The sequence below is a fragment of the Salmo salar genome, chromosome ssa28, assembly GCF_905237065.1.
Source record: "Salmo salar chromosome ssa28, Ssal_v3.1, whole genome shotgun sequence".
Classification (NCBI taxonomy): Eukaryota; Metazoa; Chordata; class Actinopteri; order Salmoniformes; family Salmonidae; genus Salmo; species Salmo salar.
In genome coordinates this window covers 6558170-6573769 of record NC_059469.1, presented here as the reverse complement: position 1 = coordinate 6573769, position 15600 = coordinate 6558170, and the positions used below count along the sequence as shown (strand labels likewise).

The window sequence follows — 15600 nt, the reverse complement described above, 5'->3', positions numbered from 1 at the left end:
TTTTCATTACAGTGAGCAGTAAGCACTTGTTTCCGAAAGACCCATAGAAAGTGCAAAAGAGAACACGTGTGGCACATGAGGTTTCTGTTTTGCTTTTGTGTGAATGAATCCACAGTGAAGCTCTTATATTGTTGTGAATGAAAGAGCAATGAGACACTTGTTCAAAGCACCTATTCATGAAACATAATTCACTTTTAAAACATTGTTTGTGATGTTGCTCACATCTTTTTGTTACTTTACATTTGACCAAACACTTATATGTTGAGATGCAACATATTTTTTAATCAATGCTGTAGTTCATGGTTCTACAGGACATTTTTCATATCTTATATATTGGATATAAAAAAAAAGTTGTATATTGTTTCTTTTGCATTTTTTCTATGCTCTCTATTGTACAGTTTTCATACTACTAAGTTAGAACAATTGTAAATATATTTGAAATGAATTAAAGAGTACCTCTGTGATACTGTATCAGACCAGAAGTTATGAATTATGTGAATAAATCAAAGATATGATAATTGCATTTGAAATATTGTCTATTTATTCCCAGACAGTCAGTGTTTGCTGACTGCCGGTGCACCCAAGCAAACAGGTCTTCCCAACCACTAGGTGGCATTTATTTGAATTCGATTTTTTTCATCTATGAGGAGAACACACTTCCATCATTTTTACTTAGAACAAAATTACTTCCGGTATAGGAAAGAAACACACGTGTGGGAACGTTTTTACAGTTTATAGCCAACTATTATTATAATACACTTAAGGCTACTTATTTGATATCGACTTAGACAAGCGCTCCGTCTTTAAAATAAGTATTTTACGATGGCTCCGGTAAGTACATCGTGTAATAGCTAGATAGATAGTAACGCTGCCAGCTGAATTGTTTTAGCTGTATAGCTAACTAGCTATGTACTTACTCATTTTGTTAGCTCTCAATGGCTGTAATTTACGCGGAACATTTTGTCAACTACTGTTAATCACCATTATTTTAGTGGACACTATGTTATCCACATATTTTCGAGAAATTGGGCTATTGTAAACAGCCTGTCGTCATTGCTTCAACTAAATACAAATAACGTTACACTAACTATTAGCTAACTAGTTATGTCTGCAATGCTTGAGTTTGACAGTGGTTTTTACCAGAGGAACCCTAGCTATACCTACCTGCCATGTGTTGTTGGCTTATATAAGAATTCACATTGCTTGACATGCATTCATTTCATACCATAGTCTAGCTGTACTAGCTAGTAACTATGCAACCCCAAATCATTACCCAGGTTGTCCTTATGAATACAAAGCACTGACGATCTTTTCTCACCAACAGCCAAGGAGTAAGAAGAGGAAGCCGAGCTTTCGCAGGCTACTGAAGACAAGTAATGTGAAGCTTGACAACAAGCTAAAGAATCGTCAGTTCAAGAAAGAGAGTACCGACAAGAAACACCGCAAGGAGCAGAAGAAGCTCCGGGCAGCTATCAAAGATGCTGTCTTGAAGACCCCCCTCCCTCTGGAGCGCTACAAGAAGAGGCCAGGTGTGTGCAGCATGACGACCCACCCATACAGTAGTATAGCTTAACATCTAGGCCCTGACATCTAGCACTCAAGCTGAATGATGTCTGTACTGTAATCGGTAACATATAGTTTGGTTTACAATTCATTCACTGTTCCACACTATGGCATCGAAATAATTACGGAACCGATATAAAGTTATTATCATCTATTGTTTTTGTGTGTGCTGTTTGGTGGCGTTAATTACATGTCCCTGTCTGGTGTCTGTTACAGAGGATGAAGAGGAGGAGGAGTTTGTGGAGTCCCTGCCAATGGACATGATGGATGAAGATGACCTGGAGCAGATCAAGGCAATGGCTCAGAAAGCCTCCTTCCTCACCAGAGACCTGTCGTCAAGGTAATTACACAGTCCTTACAGTATTTTTGTAGGGCTGGGCGGTATACTGTATTTTAATATTTCGGTATTGATGGACGGACCGGTTTTGGGGTTGTACTTGCCTTCTGTAACGGTATTTCAATGTTTGGTTTGTTAAATGTAATACGCCAGTTTGTTAAATGTAATACGCCAGTCCACCATGTGTAACATCCGTGTTTATAGTTTACTCCGCTACTTGAGTGAGTCCCCTTTCTCCCACCAAGCTTCATACCGTCAAAAATGTGAAAAATATCCTGGCCATGTTGCCAGTCAGGATTTCTTTACAGTTATGTTCTATGGCTGGGAATTGCCAGGGACCTCGCGATACGATATTATCACGATACTTAGATGCCGATACAATATGTATTGCGGTTCTCACGAATCTATACGTATTGCGATTCTATATTGTGATTTTATTACGATAGGATGTTCCAAAGAGATTGCTCACCATATGTCTGCTGCAGAGGGACAAGAGAGATCCATGAGAAAATGAGTTTATCCCTCATGGACATAAAAGTGCAGAAAACAAATTGCCGCCCTACTTAAAAATAAGATGGAGAACAAGCTATGAAGGAAAACTACTGCCATTTTGGTGCAGGTACAGCCATCTAGCACAAAAATATTGCTATGTGATATAACGTCTCAAATGATATCCGTTATGTAACTGTAGCCCCCCATCAGTTATGTACCATCTTTCTATCAATCTCATGTACATCCCATCACAAGTAGATCATAACACACATGTTGAAATGTATAGCTATGTTTAACTACTCTCCTCACTTAACCTTACTTGAATACCTGCAGTGGTCCAGTGCATGCCAAAAAGCGCAAGGGGGAGCAGCAGGGGCCAGAGAGTTATGAGAAGATGCCCAGAAAGATGCAGCTTACAGAGGAAAAGGAGGTCATTCACCTCCTGCCAATCAAAGACAAGATTAGAGGCCTCATCCCTCAGAGCATGGAGAAACCTGGTAGGATGATTAATATGTGTTACCCCTGAACATCTTCACCTGTAAGTTTGCATTTCCACCTAAGTCATATTGTTAAAAAGTTTTCGAATTTACAGCTCTATTGATACAATTGAGTTGTATTGCTTTGTCTTGTTTTTAGTTGTAGCAAAAAAGGCTGAGGAGGAGGAAGGAGATGCCCCGACTGGCTTGGAGCAATTTGAAAACGGTACCAGCATCATGAACCCCTTTTTTGACTTGAGTCAGTCATCATCTCTGTGTAGAATGTATTGTTAGACCAACTATTGGTAGCCCGGTCCTGATCAGTAGATGAGGTGCTTCTCTCTGATGTTGCTGGTATGTTTCCACAGAGGAGGAGGCTGTGGCTGGGCCGGCCCTGACCCCTCAGGAGCAGCTGAAGCTCCGCACACAGAAGCTGACCAACAGGAAACTACGAATCGCTAGTCTGGGATCGGACATCCTCTCAGACCCCACCACCAACGTAAGCCCGGGTTCGAACAACCCTGCATCTCCGCACCGAACCCCCAAAAAATACATCACTTTCTCTTTGGAAGAGCTGGAATAGAGTGCCGTCTGAAACTACGCGGTGCGCCTTGTCGGACCTCTGACGATAGTTCAGCACAGTGCATGTGAAGGCACGCCTCTGTTTCATGCTGCGCGCCCGAGCAGTTTTTCCACTGTCGGGAGAAATGGTGATGCATATATTAATATATGTTAATTGCATGCAAATAAAGGTTGCTTCGCTACCACACCCACAACGGAAGCACAATGATGGCCTCGGATTCGCAGGTGGAGGCGTTAGAACAGACCCAGGGTCTGTTCATGTGAGGGCAGAAACACTAAAAGGCTCATGGTGAGTGTAGTTTTTGGTGCTTTTTGAAACCAGCAACTGACAGTAAAAACACGACTTCAACACGTTCAAACCGATGGGCACTACATCAACCTACAAATAGTTTTGCAATCTCAGGAGAAAATGGAATGTCTGCGTTGCACATAATATCGCTATGCTAACATATCTATCGTGGTTTATTTTAGGGATGAGGAGACTTCGGACTTCCTTAGTAAAAGGGAGTTATGAAATCTGAAGACAGATTACGTTAACCGATACACATTAAACTGATCATATTCATGGTTGCAAACATTAACTTCCGCGCTGCACAGGTGGGCGAGTCGTCTTTCTTTGCCTTTTTAGTACAAGAAACTTTGCGCTTTCTTTAACACAAAGAGGTCGCTGTTATGCCTGAATTTGATCTGATGCCAACAAGGAAGTCTGCGGTGTTGAGAGGAGTTGTATGAAACCAGTTGGTACATCAGGAAAAGCTCTCAACCGTGCCAGCGCGCTCTTTGTTTCTATTCAGTTCGACTCGCCATAAGTTCGGCGTGTGAACTGTGCGTTAGATTCCTCGGGCTACTCTTGCTTCCTAGTCCCCGTGGCAAAAAGGTATTATTCTATGTCACGTTGACCAATAATCACGTAGCACAGAGAAGCAGACTTAGCAAATGTTTTGTTTCACTGTTCTGGTATTGATGTTTTCTGTGTAAATCCAATGTCTGAACTTTCTATCTTTGTTCAGATCAAGAAGCTGAAGGAGCTGCGAGCCATGCTGGTGGAGACCGACCCCTATGTGGCCGTGACGGTCAGAAAGCTGGTCATGGTCTCTCTGATGGAGGTCTTCAAGGACATCGTCCCCTCCTACAGAATCAGACCCCTGACAGAGACCGAGAAAGCCTCAAAGGTGAAGAAAGAGACCCAGCAGCTGAGGGAATTTGAGGAGGGCTTGGTGAGCCAGTACAAGTTCTACCTGGAGAACCTGGAGCAAACGGTCAAAGGTAGTCCACTTCTATCTCTATTTGTTGATATTGATGACTTGTTTTGACTGGCTGATGTTTGCTGGGACTGGCTGATGTCGATGCCTTGTGACTAGTTCATATAGACGGGTTGGTTGTTTAGCAACATGAGGCAAAACAGACAAGGTTGGCTTAGACCGTTGACATGTAAACTATATATACAGTTACACAACGAGCACTTGTCGCTCAAATACATTGTTACAGTTCTTGGTTAGCTAGTTAGCGAATTTGAGCCATATTAGCATAGATATGACATCAGTCAAAACACCTCAAAACAAGACATGGTATCAATAACAACATGAAATGAGCCACCTACGATTCCCCACGTGGCTGCTTCTTGACACTGCTGCGAGCTATCTGACCGTTCAGAATGATAACGCACACCTTCCGGGCACATCAATGTGTGCACATTTTTGTGGTTTCAGCCAATCCGTCTATTTGTTATGGCTGGTTGACATTGATGACTTGTTGTGACTGGTTCACTGTTCTTGTTTTGACTAGTTGATATGAATGAGTGGCTGCTGTTGGTTGTAACTATTTGCTGTGTGAACCCCCTGCCCCGTAGACTGGAAGCAGAAGAAGAGAAAGAGGAGCGAGGCGGTGTCACTGCAGTCTTATAAGGGCCTGGCTGAGGTGGCCATCCGCTGTATCTGTGAGCTGCTGGTGGCCCTGCCACACTTCAACTTCCACAACAACATCATCGTCATGGTGGTGCCCCTGATGAACGACCCTATCAAGAGGGTGAGTCTGGGAGGCCCGTAATCAAGCCCGTAGTTCTACATCTTGTCACGTGGTGTTCACTACAATATTAGCTTTAGACTTTGTAGCTATAGCCTTTACAATGGGAATGGGCTCTGTAGAGGCGGGTTTCTCTCAATTAAGATTCATTTGACTATCAATCAAAAGCCACGGTTTTCTCTTGGATATATGAGGGGTTGTGTTTGTCTCTCGTCTGACTGTTAACTGAGTTGACGTTATCTTGTTTGTCCAGGTGTCTGACATGTGCTGTGAAGCAGTCAAGAAGCTACTGAAGCAGGACAAACATGGCCAGGCCTCACTAGGGACAGTCAAAGTGATCTCCGGACTGGTCAAAAGCAAAAACTATGACGTCAGACCAGAGGTACTATTCACCTACTATTCAAGTCTTAAAAGTTTTTTTTTCCTATGACACGGCTCTTAAAGAAATGCATCTAAAATGTTCCCACTCTTCACCCCCACAGCTACTCAAGGTTCTCATCTGCCTCAGGATAAAGGAGGTGGAGGTGAAGAAAGATACAGATGACACAGCTCCCAAAAAGAAGTTCATGAACTATAAAGACAAAAAGAAGAATCTGTCCAGGATGCAAAGGAAGGTCAGTAGCCCACACACCTGTGTGTAGGGACGTCAAACGTTCAGCCTGCTGCACAGCCCTATGGACACTCTAGTCTACAGCACCTGGTTAAAGTGTGTTTTGCTCAGATTGGTCATCAATTGCACAAAATGGCCGACTTAAAACCGATCAATATCTTTGGTTTTGTACTAGGCTTGGGCGGTATCCAGATTGTCATACCTTGATACAGACCTTGTGCCATACCTGGATAGTTGGTAATACCGGGGCACTGTTTTCAGACAGTTAACGGAATAGTTATAAGAGATCTAGCTGGCCAACATTTAGTTGTGAAATCCATACTGTAATTAGATCACCTGGCGCATGCTGCACAATAGTGAGTGACTCAAGACTCCGGCCTCTCATCGTTGTGTGCTTGTAAAAAAAATTAATAATAACACGTGACTGGCGACTACTGTAAGCGTCATAATATTGTGGCAGGTGAAATGAAGAACACAATGTTCTTTATTTCCTAACGTATTGCAGAAGCTGACTGCAGTTTGCCTTGCTTATTGTGTGTCTGCCTGTGTACAATCTGCGAGTGTACATTTTTTGTTGTTGATGTGTCTGTGAGAAGAGTGTAATGGACGTGTCCTGTCATCCTCACAGTGGAAGAAGGCTGAAGAGAAACTAGAGAAAGAGCTGCTAGAGGCTGAGGCATCAGAGAACAAAGACAAGAAGCTCAAACTGGTGAGTGTTTATTCCCCAACGTTACAACAGACCTGAAACGACCCAATTTTGTTTTTGTGAAAACACTTTCGCGCTTCTCACGACAAAAAAGGTCTAACTGTCATTCCAATTGTTCTCTCTCTCTCTCCTAGCACACAGAGACGTTGAACATAGTGTTCTTGATATACTTCAGAATACTGAAGAAAGCTCAGAAGTCGATCCTGCTTCCCTCTGTTTTAGAAGGTCTAGCAAAGTAAGAGAGATGACCTGTTCCCAGAGACATGACTCACTTCCTGACAAATGGAAATATTTGTTTATGAATTATGGAGGCTTTCTTTTAAGACAAAATATTTTTCTCCTAAGGTTTGCCCATCTGATCAACCTGGAGTTCTTTGATGACTTGTTGAACGTTCTTCAACATCTTATCCAATCAGGAGTGAGTATACATATTCTACCAATCCTATCAAAATACTATTCACATCATCGTGTATGATTGGCTAATGACTTTTGTTCTCTGTAGGATCTGACCTATCGGGAAAGCCTTCACTGCATTCAGACAGCTTTCAACATTCTCTCTGGTCAAGGTCGGTGATGGTCTATGACGACTTCAATAATAAAAACCTCACTGAATACTGTGTATATTACATACTGTATGTGCTTAAAGGATAGGTTCACTTTTTTGTAACCAAACCCATATTTTGGATGTATATGTCCAGACACTATTTTTGAAATTTCACTTGATTTTGAGAAATTGAACCCATCAGCGATATACTTCCTCGTGCTCGTTCTGCAGTTGCATGGGCACAGCTAAAACATTAACAAAGGCTCCAAAAACACCCAAATTCGTCCTTTTAGAGACAACAATGCTCTCCGTATAGTGCTTTAGGTCTTTAGATGTTGTACACATGAAACGCTGTCATTCGATCTTTATCTGCAACGTTATATTCCATTTTGGAGCGATACTTCTTCATGTAGCCCGCGCATACGCACACGGGAAAAGTATCGGTCGAGTCCAACAAAATGTTGTGGAAATCTGTTGGAGCTCAAGTCGACTACAAAACCCAATGAAATGCTCTCTGGGCAGGCCGGTTGTAATACCAAAGTCAATATCAGCATGTGATGTAGCTAGCAGGCTGTATAAAAGCCCCGAAAATAACTGCACTATCAATTTAGGAGTCTAAAATCTCACCATGTTCAAGCTGCAGCTAGATCGCCATGTCTCAAACTCTGAGGTTGCTATTTGCAACGGCGCCCTCCTCACACCAGACGGACAAAGGGCCAAGGGGGAGAGGAGAAATAATCACTTTGCGTGATAGTAGTTGAAGGGAAAAACGCTGTGGAATAATTTGGTCCACTGTTAGTTTGAGCACATGTAAGTGGAATGTGTATACTTCATGGCGACGTAAATGGCTGATTTGTTCTAGACACAGTATGCTTACATCGTATTAGGTTCACGTGGCGATCGGGTGTCACAGGATTTTTTTGGGGAATTGTTAACAATTTGTATCCATGTTGGCGCCAATCTCCGGGAGGGTCAATAGGAGAATTGGCTTACGGTTAGGAAAAGATTTAGGGTTAGCTAAAATGATCTCAGACGTGACTCAAACATATCTAGCTACAACCACGCCTGCCCTGAGAACAGTCTTGGTTTCCACTAATGCAGTGCTGCGGCAATATGGTGCGTGATGTCAGACACAAAAAAATGCTGATTTTAGTAGATGGACCACGTAGAACTTAAAATTACTGCGAAACAACACATTTATCTCAGTCCCGGATCACAAGCGTTGACGTAGCATACTGTTCCTTTAATTAATTTCCCTCTTTTGCGGATAGGTGATGTCCTCAATATTGACCCACTGAAGTTCTACAGCCACCTGTACAAGACACTGCTCAAACTCAATGCTGGTAAGTCAGACTACCCTAGAGCTTATTCAAATCCATGTCTGGCTCTGACGCTAGATCCGTTGTGCTCTGAAGGTCCACCTGTATCTGGAGGGACTGTTCATAAGTGTTAGAAGGTCCAATGCAGCTGTTTTGTATCTCAGTATCCAGAAATGATTTGATATTATTAAATACCTTACTGTGAATTAAAATGGTCAAAAAGAAACAGAAATAACTTCTTAGCAAAGAGCGATTTCTTAAGCAAGAATTTTGCTTAAAGGGCAGTATCATTTTCACAGTTATTCCAACCTCGTTGTGGAAATGTATATAAAACACCGGAAAATCTAGTTTGTGACTGCGCTGGGCCTTTAAATAATGTGGATGCTCTTCCCAGGTGCATCTAATGAAGACATCAGCATCGTGCTGCGTTGTCTCGACGTGATGCTGACCAAGCGCAGGAAACAGGTGACCCTGCAGCGCGCCCTGGCCTTCGTCAAGAGACTGAGCACGCTCAGTCTGCACACACTGCCCAACGCTACCGTGGGAATCCTGGCGTCCAACAGGACGTTGATGCATGTAAGTGTTTATCACGTGTGCATCTGCGTGTACTATGGAGAGAGAGAGTGCATGAAGAGTGTGAGAGCATATATGTGTGTGTGATTAATAAAGCTGTGCTCCCCCTCTCTCTCCGCAGACCTTCCCCAAGTGTGACATCCTCCTGGACAATGAGGCTCAGGGTAGCGGGGTGTTCCTTCCTGAGCTGGATGAGCCGGAGTACTGCAACCCTCAGAACACTGCCCTGTGGGAGCTACACACACTCAAGGTAAACACGCAAAAAGCACACACACACAAAAAAGAAATATACACACACACACACACAGGTATAGCTGATGGCGTTGCTGTTGTTGTGTTGCAGAGACATTACCACCCAGTGGTCAGGAGGTTTGCCACTCACCTCTGTGCAGGGGCTCCTAGTGAAGGATCTGGAGCGCTAATCGTTCAACTCGCTCGAAGGTAAGAACAAGAGGATCCCCAAACTTCAAATCTCACATTTCATTTATCCTCTTCACACAGTGGTGCTGCTCCTCCAGTTCTCTTACAAATACTCATACAATCCCAGTGTTTGTATGGTCATGAAAATCCTGGAAAAATACATTTAAAAAAAATCCAGACCAGAAAAGGTTTTGGAAATTGTATTATAATTTCTATTCATGTAATTTATTTAGGTACAGTTTTTATTTTATCAATCAAATACAAAAATCTACATCTCAGCCAGGATGGGAAGGACACTTTAGCGCATCTGTGTTCGCGCGCATCAGTTGCATGTGTGCGAGACTAGTTGGCCATTGTTTAAAGAAAGAGAGCGACAGTCGGACATTACAGCAGAAGGCCTAGGGTGACATGTCCCAAATTGTGCGAGAGAGTCCCGCATTTTGGCCCTTTGTCCTGCGTCCTGCAACCAAACAATTATGTCCCACGTTTGTTGCCTCTATACACTGACGTGATAATGTAGATTTGTTTTGTATACTGAGCCAAAAAAAACGCAACATGCAACAAGTTAGTTCATATAAGGAAATCAGTCAATTTAAATAAATAAATTAGACCCACTTGGGAGCTGACCCGCAAAAGGGCTTAATTACAGATAGAAATAGTCCCCACGTTAACATTTCCCTTCACTGGAACTAAGGGGCCTAGCCCGAACCATGAAAACCAGCCCCAGGACCATTATTCCTCCTCCACCAAACTTTACAATTGGCACTATGCATTTGGGCAGGTAGCATTCTCCTGGCATCTGCCAAACCCAGATTCGAACGTTTGACTGCCAGATGGTGATGCGTGATTCATCAATCCAGAGAATGTTTACACTGCTCAGGAGTCCAACGGTGGCGAGCTTTACATCACTCCAGCCAACGCTTGGCATTGCGTATGGTGATCTTAGACTTGTGCGCGGCTTCTCGGCTATGGAAACCCATTTCCTGAAACTCTCGACGAACGGTTCTTCTGCTGACGTTGCTTCCAGAGGCAGTTTGGAACTCAGTACTGAGTGTTGCAACCGAGGCCAGACAATTTTTTACACGCTTCAGCACTTGGCGGTCCCGTTCTGTGAGCTTGTGTGGCCTACCACGTCGCAGCTGAGCCATTGTTGCACCTAGACGTTTCCACTTCACAATAACAGCACTTACAGCTGACCGGGGACGCTCTAGCAGGGCAGAAATTTGACAGACTTGTTGGAAAGGTGGTATCCTATGACCATGTCACATTGAAAGTCACTGAGCTCTTAAGTAAGGCCATTCTACTGCCAATGTTTGTCTATGGAGATTGCATGGCGGTGTGCTCAATTTTATACACATCTGCAACGATGTGGCTGAACTAGCCAATCCACATAACTTTGTAGTTATTTACCTGTCATGTGACATTTACTTGTCCCCACCTCTATTTCTAGAGACACGTCCTCTTCCGTCCACAATGATGCCTGCAGAAGACTTGTAGTCGAAACGCGTTGCAGTTTAGCGTCTTGATGTAAAATGCTGACTGCTCCGATATGTATTCTTTTGTAAATGTTTTCTGTTAATAGTTCACTAAAATGTATTGCAATGTACTGGCCTTCTTTCTTGGATTACCCGCCATTTTAGGGGTCTACCTTACCACTGCCCTCATCTCACTCGCATTTTATCAACAAATTCAAGCACCACTAATTTAGAAAAAAAGGTTGATTTTTGTCCCTTTTGCAGGTAGACATTCCAACCTGTCTCTTGCAGTCATGTTGCGCTAATGAAAAGCTATCTAAAGGGTGTGGTACTGGTGGTGATAAACACTTCTCCAATCGTTGTTGAGATCTAATATTCTGCGCAGCGCGAGACAAGACAGGCCAATGTCATGTCAACCAATAACATTTATCAAATCCTTTCGGGCTAAATTCCAGCTCAACTTTGAGAGGAGTTGGGCCTAACTGAAACTTACAAAAAGCATGCTTCTGACGAAGAGCGTGGCTCTGCCACTTCACACAGTGGTGCTGATTTAGTCAAGTTAAAAGTTGATGTCTTGGAATATCACAATCATTATTTAGTATTCTACACAACAGAACCAAATATAGTAGCATAGTGTAACGTTAGTTACACCCCCAAAAAACACCTAATTTAATAAGATTTTAGGACGGTCAGCTGAAAAGTAACAAAATAAATGTAATGCTGCCAAAACTCAACAGCGAGTGCCGCTCGGCAGAAAGTGTTTTGATTGAAACAAAATCCAGGAAGGCTATATCGTTTAACACCATCCGCTCTAATTTGCTCACAAAACAGTAATTCAAGAAGATCTAAATGTATATTCCCATGAAACTGATTGACAACAAATGATTGGCATGCAGATGCCGTTTGGCCGTTTCACCAGTAAAAGTGATATCATTCAATGAAGGCCTATTTTGAAATTAGGCGTCCCTAACTTGGTGTTTGAGGGTATAAAAAAATAAAACCTTTTCTTGAGACTGTGTGGGCATAGGCAGACGTTGCAATTGGAGGATGAATTTGATGCACTGGCCTATTCTATAATGATATTCAATAGACTACATCTATCGGTACAAAGTTTGAGAAATGTATGTTTACATTTTTATTTGCGCTCTGGCGCCTAAGAAATTCTCTACACCATGAGTGGGAGGGGGATTTGAGTTATTTATGTAGGCTACACTGTCCCGCATTTGGGCATTTTTAAATGTGGTCACCCTAGGTAGGCCTATAAAATATGATGGAGAACAGACTAATAACGAGTCAGCGAATTCTAGTACCATCTAGTTAACTCTTTATTATTATTTGTTTTTGTCATGTCCCCAAAAACTTTCCAGCGACACTCGCACGTAAGGCCACACACCGAATGATTCACTTCGCCATTGTATTAGTTGGGATTTGGTTCAATCGCGGTAAATTCAAATAGTAATTTATGAATCGCGAACAGTAATTTTAGGGAAAAATAGATGTAGCCTTTTGGATTATGTGGCTTCAAAACTTGTTTTGGCGTTTCAATGTATGGGACATGGCAACTCAAGATGCTAGTCACCCTTAGAAGTGTTTACTTTGAAGATGGCTAAATGTTTGCTTCAGCTAAATAAAAAGATGTGTAGCCTACCATAGCCATTTGATCTTTGATATATTGAATGAGCAAATTATTTCAAAAGGCATAACATGTATTTGGTTGTAATTTTCTACGTCAAGGGTGGTCAACCATCCTCCAGTAGAGCAAATGGGTGTGCAGGCTTTTATTCCAGTCCCCCTCCAACAAAACCACATTTTAATAAATGATCTGCTCAACCGGACCTTAATGAACTGTCTCTGAGCAGGGCTTGATCAAATCTGCATCCCCAGTAGAGGACCACAATGGGAATAAGTCCCAGACTGTGTTATCCTCCATTTTACTTGTGCATGTTTGGCTTTTAAGTGTGCTTGTTTTTGTTTTTTAAATGGTTGAATTAATATACTTCTACAGTTCCCTAACAGGTATTGTACTTGGGGGGGGGTGTAAGTGCCTTGCACAACGGAAGGAGATGGTACATGGGATCAGAGCGCAGCCTCCCAGTGTCGCGCCTACTTTTTATTTTATACTTACATAGAGACGCCGCCAATTGTCATGAAAATTTGGTTAAAAGTAATGAAATTCCATCTGTCAAAATGTGTATGGTCCCTGAAGTAATTCTCTACGGTGCGTGGGATATTGACCAAAGATGTGTGCAGGTGCAGTATGTAAAAAGCGCTAGCCTCTGTTGGGAGTAAATGACCTTTAACCCCTCTCAGGCACCCAGTGGAGCTGTTTGAGGACTACAGAGCTAAAGACATGACCTTCAATCCTCCAGTGGCAGCGCCTTCCACAAAGAAGAAGGTACAGTAGTACACTTCCCTCTCTGTCTATATATTATATATTCCAGAATGTTATTAGGCCCACTTGACTGAATTGTCTTTGTGCTAATCTGGTCTCCAAACACTTTGCATTTTGTTGCAGGATTATTTCACGATAGGCCCTGCCCTGCTGGATGATAAATTAAAGCAGCAGATTGATCGTGTTCTCTCAGCGGAGGAAGAGGATCCTATATCGCTGGATTTCTCTGCAGTTCTACCACAGACCAACAGCACGTAATACTTCAGACCCCACCGGAAAACACCCCCTTTCCTTTGTGCCCTGTATTTTAGTTCTAAATGGACTGTAAAATAACCGTATGCTGGTGACATTGCTTTTTGATCGTTCTCGTTGCTGTTTTTCTTTTTGACAAGAATGGATACAGTTAAGTGTTGAGTTAAACCACCTGCCTCATTGATTACTCATATCCCTGACCTACAGTGCCTTCAGAAAGTAGTCGCACCCCTTGACTTTTTCCATATTGTTACAACCTGAATTTAAAATGGATTACATTGAGATTGGCCTACACACAATACCCCATAATGTCAAAGCGAAATTATGTTTTTAGAAATGTATAAAAGCTGAAATCAAGTATTCAACCCCTTTTATGGCAAGCCTAATTAAGTTCAGAAGTAAAAATGTGCTTAAGTTGCATGGACTCGCTCTATATCATGATTATGTTTTTGTGACAACCTCTCACAATTATCTGTAAGGTCCCTCAGTTAAGCAGTGAATTTCAGACCAAGGAGGTTCTCCAATGCCTTGCAAAGAAGGGTACCTATTGGTAGATGGGTAAGAATACATTTTAAAAAGCTGACATTGAGTATGAAGTTATATCAGTAGACAAAGATATAGGCGTCATTCCTAACTCAGTTGCCGGAGAGGAAGGAAACCGCTCAGGGATTTCACCATGAGGCCAATGGTGACTTTTAAACAGTTTAATGGCTGTGAAAGGAGGAAACTGGATGTATCAACATTGTAGTTATTCAAACCCAAACGAGTGAAAAGGAAATCTATACAGAATAAAACATTTTCCAAAACATGCATCCTGTTTGCAATAAGAAACTAAAGTACAACTGCAAAGAATTACACTTTTTGTACTGAATACGAAGTGTTATGTTAAGGGCAAATCCAACAACACTTCACTGAGTACCACTCATATTTTCAAACGTGGTGGGTGCAACATGTTATAGTATGCTCGTTATCGACATGGGAGTTTTTTTTAGGATAAAAAATAAAATCTTAACTGGGTGTCTGCTTTCCATCCGACACTTTTCAGCGGGACAATAACCTAAAACAAGGTCAAATATACACTGGAGTTGCTTACCAAGACGACTTCTAATATTCCTGAGTGGCCTAGTTACAGTTTTGACTTAAATTGTCTTGAAAATGGCTGTCTAGCAATGATAAACTTGACAGGCCTTGGAAGAATTTTTAAGATAATATTGTACAATCCAGCCAGGTGTGAAAAGCTCTGAGACTTACAGCTTTAATCGCTGCCAAAGACAATTCTATCGTGTTGAATCAGGGGTGTGAATACTTAAGTTAGATATCTGTATTTCATTAAAAAAAATTAAAAAATTCAGTTGTCATTATGGGGTATTAAAATCTATTAAATCCATTTTGAATTCAGGCTGTAACAACATTTGGAATAAGTCCAGGGGTATGAAAACTTTCGAAGGGTGTGTGTGAGACAAAAATATAAAATGCAACATGTAAAGTGTTGGTCCCATGTTTCATGAGCTGAAATAAAAGATTCCAGAAATGTTCCATATGCACAAATTTGTTTACATCCTTGTTTGTGAGCAATTTCTCTTTTGTCAAGATAATCCATCCACCTGACAGGCGTGGCATATCAAGAAGCTGATTGTACAGCGTGATCATTACGCAGGTGCACCTTGTACTGGAGACAATAAAAGGCCACTAAAATGTGCAGTTGTGTCACAACACAATGCCAAAGATATCTCAAGTTGCGGGAGCGTGCAATTGGCATGCAGACTGCAGGAATGTCTACCAGAGCTGTTACCAGAGAACTGAATGTTCACTTCTCTACCATAAGCCACTTCCAATG

At 42.0% G+C, this 15600-nt stretch overlaps 1 protein-coding gene across 1 annotated transcript; it reads left to right on the top strand.

Annotated features, from left to right (window-relative positions):
• Nucleotides 1-663: 663 nt before the first annotated feature.
• noc3l (NOC3-like DNA replication regulator) lies at nt 664-14573 on the top strand. Its single transcript, XM_014179263.2, has 20 exons — nt 664-831; nt 1325-1529; nt 1780-1903; nt 2726-2889; nt 3029-3094; nt 3237-3367; nt 4461-4716; nt 5300-5475; nt 5726-5854; nt 5955-6086; nt 6711-6791; nt 6923-7023; nt 7134-7206; nt 7291-7354; nt 8604-8675; nt 9046-9227; nt 9346-9474; nt 9568-9665; nt 13430-13514; nt 13635-14573. Exons 1-20 carry the CDS (start codon nt 823-825, stop codon nt 13767-13769), a joined length of 2412 nt encoding a protein of 803 aa, XP_014034738.2. The 5' UTR covers nt 664-822; the 3' UTR covers nt 13770-14573.
• Nucleotides 14574-15600: the final 1027 nt, after the last annotated feature.